General features: G+C 44.7%; 1 protein-coding gene across 1 annotated transcript; it reads left to right on the forward strand.

The window, feature by feature from the left end:
* The first annotated feature begins 5,230 nt into the window (after positions 1–5,230).
* On the forward strand, positions 5,231–7,039 carry LOC138943457 (golgin subfamily A member 6-like protein 22). Its single transcript, XM_070314311.1, has 3 exons — positions 5,231–6,060; positions 6,290–6,835; positions 6,913–7,039. The coding sequence occupies exons 1-3, from the start codon at positions 5,231–5,233 to the stop codon at positions 7,037–7,039; spliced, it is 1,503 nt and encodes a 500-aa protein (XP_070170412.1).

Raw genomic sequence — 7,039 nt, forward strand, 5'->3', positions numbered from 1 at the left:
AGCTACTGTATCCAAAATTACTGTGTCCAAATGCACTGTGTCCAATTGAACCGTGTGCAAAATCTCGTGTCCATTTGTAACGTGTCCATTTGCACCGTGTCCAATTTTACTGTGTCCAAGTGCACCACTCCCAATTAGTACCATCCTGTTTAAAGAGAATTAACAGATTCGCGTTATCTCGAATCAAATGCTTCGGTATTTTAGCATACGTTTGGCACAGATAGAAGCAATCGACGTTCGAGTGTCGACCCATAGCGAAATATTCCCTGATAGTATTTTGTTTGTCGCACACTACATCGTCGAACACGAATATCGAATTCGGGAAAGCTTCGCTGGGTGAAATAACGTCAAAGTTATTAGAAAATGTGAAATAACCTATATCTTCTATCGGTGTTAATAAATTTTCTAAATATTGATATTTAGGCTGCTGCAACGACTTCGAGTAAACGTAAACGTTCTCGAAGCGTACGCCATGCGGACTCTCCAACAAACTTATTAATGCGTTTGTTTTGCCGCAACTAGAAGGCCCGCAAATGACGCAGCGAATAGCGCTCGGTAATAGATGACCGTGTCTACGCGTTTCTTTCGACGGTCGCGTTTTATTGTCGAGGTTCGTCACCTTTATCGCGATCGGTTGCCGCACGAAGCGCATTCCTCTTGCTGCGCGCGTGCGCGGTACACTCGCGTGAGGCAGGGCGAGACCTTTTTATTTATATACGAATAAATCGCCATCAATCGCGCAGTAGCGAATTGCGCGCGGTGAATCTAGATGTTTATTTTACTAATAGATGGCGACGATATTCTCGATTTCACCACTGATCAATTGTGGTATATTCCGAAAATAATTTTACTAAAGCATTTCGGTCGCTACGTAGAACGATTGTGGGAGAAACTGCTTGAATATATAAGAGTGGATCCGGAGGTGCGGCGCTACCGTCGATGTCTAGAGCATTATAATCGTCCTTGGCAACGAACGCACATCGACGGTCCGGCGCCGCTTGTTAAAGATTGCGGCGAATGCAATTCGCGAAACGGCAGTACGGTGTGAGCCATGGCGCTGGCTTGTTGAATAGAGCGATAAACGCGCTCCCTTTCGAACTACATATACCTGGATATCAATTTTGCGGGCTGGGTACTCGTCTCGCGAAACGACTCGCGCGAGGCGATCGAGGCGTCAATCCTCTGGACGCGGCCTGCCGCGAGCACGATATCGCGTACTCGCGGAGCGGCGAGCTCGCTGATCGACACCTCGCCGACCACGCGCTCGCCAAAAGAGCGCGCGAACGCGTCGCGGCTAAAGACTCGACTCTCGGCGAGAGAACCGCCGCGGCGGCTGTATGGATGGCTATGAAATCGAAGACAAAACTTGGAATGGGTACAACGAAAATCAAGAGAAAAAAAAACAAAAGGAGAATAATCGCTACGAGAAAAAGAACGCTTCCGATAGCGAAACGCGGCGGCTTTTTACCCCTGCTACCGTTATTGGGAGCTCTCGGTTCTTTGACCGGGGGAGCGGCGGGAATCGCGAAAGCGGTAAACGATCGCAAAGCAGCGCAACGACAGCTGGAGGAGTTGCAGCGCCACGATCGCGTGATGGAAGGTCGCGGTTTATATCTCGTGCCGTACAAACGCGGGAGTGGCGCGTCCTCGACGAGAAGAAGAGCTAAAAAAAAACTTCGCGTAAACAGACGCTAGAGATCCTCCCATCCGTCGGAGCAACGACGAACGAACAATTAAATCGCGCGGCGATACTCTCGCGCGTACCTCACTTTAGAGGTGTGTTTATGCGCAACGCGCTTCCGTCGCGAGCGCGCCGCGATGAGAGCGGCATTGTGAATTTAGACGACGCATCCGGACCGGGTACTCATTGGGTGGCGTACGCGAAAAAAGAGGACGACGCGATTTACTACGACGGTTTCGGCGATCTTCGTCCTCCGCGCGAACTCGCGCTTTATCTCGGGCGCGACGCGAACATTCGATACAATCATCGCTCAGAGCAGACACGCGATCAGAATATCTGCGGACAATTGAGTCTTCGATTTCTCCGAGAAGTCGATTGGAGGAATCGTCGACTATAATATCAACCATTATTCGTCGATCGAACGCAGTTCGATCGCTCTCGCCGATCATGTCGCTGACTCTCACTCTTTCCGGACGAAGCAGTATTCTCGCGGCGAGTTATTTTCCGTCTCTCGATTTAAACGACGACGATTACGAATTAGGTTTAACCAATTTCGAAACTTATAATACGATACCGAATATAAATTCCACGAATAATAAATTTTACTTCGACGATAATGACGAGATTATCGCGATTCCAGTAGGATCTTACGAATTAAGCGCTATAAACGCGTATCTAAGAGCGGCGATTCGTCACAAACGATGAGCGAGAGAGGAGGAACGAGAACGCGAAAACGAAGAACCGGAAACGATCGATGACGATTACATATACGATGTTGATGACGATTATTTCGAAGACAATGAGAATGGCGATAAAAGTGAAAATTCTATAACGTTTCGCGGTAACGATAACACTATGAGAATCGAAATTAAATGCGCGTATCGAGTAAATTTCACAAAACCCGATAATATCGGTTCGCTCCTGGGTTTCTCGTCTCGTGTATTACAACCGAATAAATGGTACGCATCCGATAAACCAATAAATATTATGGCCATTAACCTTATTCGAGTAGAGTGCAACGTCACAACAGGAGCGTATCACAATGACAAATCCGCGCATACTATACACGAATTCGCGCCTAACGTTCCACCCGGATATAAAGTGTCGGAGATTCCAACGCAGATCATTTACCTTCCGATCATCGCATGGACCATTACCGATATAAACGTGCGCGTTGTGGACCAAAACGGAAAATTGATCGATTTTCGCGGCGAGGAAATTACGATTCGTCTACACGTGCGACGAAAACGATAGAGAAGCGCGCGATGCTCGTAGTGAACGGATCGAACGCGAGAAACGCGCCCATTATCGCTGTCGCGTCACCTCTAAACGCGGAAAAGAGAAGGAAGAAGGGAGGAAGACTAACCGTCGCCAACGAGACTTTTCTGCGCTCTTTGGGTTTCGTCGTGCCGAGGACCGCTTCTTCGTAAAAAGCGGAATGTGCGACATTCTAAGTATCAGTGAGGAGCCGATCTTCGACGATCGCATCGTCAAGATCGAGACTCACACGTACAACCCTTACGCCAATACTACATTCGGAAATAGCGATGAGATACGAATTCCTATACAACAGCAAGATTTGTACACGTTACTTTGCGACAGTTTTCTCTACGTTGAGGGCAGACTCGAGTCGAAGGAAGCATCGAGCGCGCAAGGGGAAATCGCATCGGTAACGAGATTAGTGAACAATTGCGCGGCGTTTATGTTCGAGGAAATTCGCTACGAGCTCGATGGCGTGGAGATCGATCGAAACAGAAACGTTGGAATAACGAGCACGATTAAAAATTACGCGTCGCTGACGGTCGAGAGAAGCAAAATATTAAAAAACGCTGGATGGGATTTATTAGCGACAACTCATTCGTCGATCGGTGATTTTAATTTTTGCGTACCTCTTAACGTGCTATTAGGTTTTTGCAAAGATTACAAGCGCGTTGTGATCAACGCGCGACACGAACTTATTCTAATACGAGCGCGCAACGATAACAATTGCGTTATATCGCGCGAAACGCAAGAACCTAAAATCGTTTTGTTAAGAGGATGCCGGATTACCGACAGAACGCGAATATTCTTTATTTTGCAAAATCTTTTTGTTGATTATAGATATCAACAAATCCTTTTCCACAATTAAGGTACACATAATAACGGAGTGCGGAGTTTAACATTTCATATGAAAAGTTAAAAAAAATGAGAAAATTACAGTTTTGTTATCGGCTTCTGCGTCAACATTTACTTAATATAACAAATTTGTAATCTACACGTGCCTAATCAGTAAACTCCGCACTCGGCATTTCATCAAAGAGTATAAGTGAACTTAGAGAAGTGAGTTTAGAAGCTTTATAAAAAAGATTTTGCAAAATAAAATTTTCGTGCATATGTGTGTGTGCGAGATGGAGGCTCAAGAGTAAAACAGAGCAGTAGATTAGTTGCGTGATGTCGCGATAGACGGAGCTGTAATCTTACACGACAAGGACAGACATAATCGTACTACCTTTGTCTCTTTCATGCGTGTAGAGTGTAGAGTAATATACATGTACGCACTAACATTATTGCAGTATCTTTTTTCTCTCGATCATACGCTCTGTCTCTTTCTAATCGCTCGCTCGCTCGCTATGTACTACGTATCGCTTAGCTTCATGCTCCTCGCATATTCACTTACGCGTTCACTCGCGCTTCTCTCTCTCTCTCTCTCTCTCTCTCTCTCTTTCTTTCTTTCTGCTCGTTCATTATTGTATATTGTATTCTTTTATTGCCATTATTATATTCTTTTATTTGCTTAATTTTTATTCTTTCTATTCTCGTGTCCCTACATGAAAATAAATAAATTTATTTATTTATGTTTATTTGATACATCATAAATGAGATACACAAGTTATTTTCTTTTTCTATTTAATTATAGTTAAATACAACACATGTACATACAAAAATGCACATAATTAAATACTTTTTCTAGGACTTCCGTTTCCGGTACGTAGAGTGTGACACGTGTGTATGTGGAAGGTGCTGTTTGACGGTGGTTGAGAGGAGAATTAGAGGGGCGACGAGAGAGAAGGGTTGAGTGAGAGCGAGTGGAGGTGAAAGAGCGAGTGAGGGAGTGAAGGGAGAACTGGGTGTGAGAAGGGAAGGGAATAAAAGGGCATTTACGAGCCGGCGGTTAGAGGCGAGTGGGCACGGAGTATAGGATAGGTAGAGCGGTAGACGCGACGGAGCGCTAGGGAAACAGCGCGCGATAGGGGAAAGTGGGGGTAGCGCTAAGGAGCGGCAGAGCACGGAGCAAAGAGAGTAGATAGAGGGGAAACAAAGACAGTAAAATAGAGAAGAGAAGGAGAGTATAAGTAGAGAAAAGGAAACAAAACAAGAAGCTGGAAAAGGGAAATAAGGATAGATAAGCAGGGGAGAATGGAGAAAGGTGGGATAAAACAATCGAAAGAGAGAAAAGGAAGTGTAGGAGATATATCAGAGTTTTTGAAGAAGAAGAGAGAGAGAGAGGATAAGAACGGAGAGGAGTCTATTTTTAGATCAAGTAAAATCATAGTAAGATCACCAAAAGCAATGGGGGAGAGAAAGGAGGAGGATAGAGAGGGATGGGAGAGGCAATTGAGGGAGGAATTAAGAAAGGACATAATAACAGGGGTAAAATTGCTAGGAGAAGAGATAAGAGAGGATTTAAGAGAGATCAAAGATAGTTTAGTGGGACAAGGAGAAGGGATAAAAAAGGAATTGGAAAAGATAAGGGAGGAATTTAGAGAGAGGGAGAGGGAATGGGAGGAAGAGAGAAGGGAAATGAGAGGAAGGATAGAAAATCTGGAAAAGAAATTAGAAAAATGGATAAAGGAAGGGAAAGGAAGAGTAGGCGAGGAGGGCAAGGAGGGAGCAGGGGTAGTAGGAGAAGGGGAATTAGAAACAAAAATAAAGGTAATAGAAAGAAAATTAGAGCGGAAGGAACGAGAGGATAGAAAGAGAAATATAGTAATTAGGAGAGTAGAAGTGGAAAAAGGAGACGTAAGAGGAGGAGTAGAAAAGATCTTGGAGATACTAGGAGTAAATATAAAAATAGAGAGTGTGAAAAGAGTTGGAATAACGACGGAAGGAGAGAGAGGAATGGCGGTGGTGACGTTAGGGAGCATGGAACAGAAAAGACAAGTTATGGAGAATAAGAAAAAGTTGAGGGGAAGAGAGGAAAGGATAGAAGATGATTTAACATGGGAGGAAAGAAAGGTTAGATGGAGGCTCAGGGAGATAGCCAGGAAAGAGGAAGGAGAAGGAAGGAGGGTACGGATAGGTAATGGGGGATTGCAAATAGATGGCAAATGGTGGAAATGGAATGAGGAAGAGGAAGTATTGAAAAGTGAAAGAGGGGAACTGAAGGGGGAGAGAGTAGGGTATAGGAGAGAGAGACAGGGGGAATAAGGGGGAAGGTAGTTGAGAGGGGACTAGTAATAGAGACAGGGGAGAGGGAGGGGAGGACAAGTGGGAGAGTAATAAGGGGAGGGAAGGAGAGGAGAGGGGAAACAGAGAGACGTGGGGGGGCGGTAAGGAGAAAGAGATATGGAAGATAGCTTTCTGGAATGTAGCAGGTTTAAAAAACAAAGATAAGGGATTTTGGGATAGGATTGGAGAGTGGGATGTCATAGTACTCATGGAGACATGGGTGGTCGAGAAAGGATGGAGGGGAGTAAAAAACAAGTTACAGAAGGGTTTTAAATGGGGGGTGCAATACGCGAGTAGAAAGAATAAAAAAGGAAGAGCAATGGGAGGAATGATAATGGGGATAAGAAGGGAAAGGGAAATGGAGATAGGAGAAATTGAAACGATGGAGGAAGGGATGATGACGGGGACATTAAAAATAGGAGGAGAGGAATGGAGAATAGTGGGAGTATATGTGAACGAGGACTTAGAGAGGAAGATAGAGGGTTTAAAGAAGTGGATGGAAGAGAGAGAGGAGGAAGGAAGGAGAATAATAATAGGAGGTGACTTTAATGCCAGAACTGGAGAAATGGGAGGAAGGGTAAATTTGGGGGAGGAAGAGGAAATTGGAAAGAATAGGAACTCCAAAGATAAGAAGAGTAATAGGGAAGGGAGGAGATTGGTGGAGATGCTAGAGGAAACTGGATGGAGTATAGTAAATGGGAATATAAAAGGAGATGAAAAAGGAGAGTACACGTATACCGGGGGGAGGGGAAACACGGTAATAGATTATGTATTAGGAAATGAAGGGATATGGGAAAAAATAGAAAGATTAGAGATAGGAGAGGACATAGACTCGGATCACCACCCGATGATTTGCTGGATAAAAGGGGAAGACAGTTGGAAGAAGAAAAGGAAAGGGAGGCAGAAAGGCAGGAGAGGGGTTTGGAATGA

The sequence above is a fragment of the Polyergus mexicanus genome, unplaced genomic scaffold, assembly GCF_030449975.1.
Source record: "Polyergus mexicanus isolate NDT 795.1 unplaced genomic scaffold, iyPolMexi1.0 SCAF_26, whole genome shotgun sequence".
Taxonomy (NCBI): domain Eukaryota; kingdom Metazoa; phylum Arthropoda; class Insecta; order Hymenoptera; family Formicidae; genus Polyergus; species Polyergus mexicanus.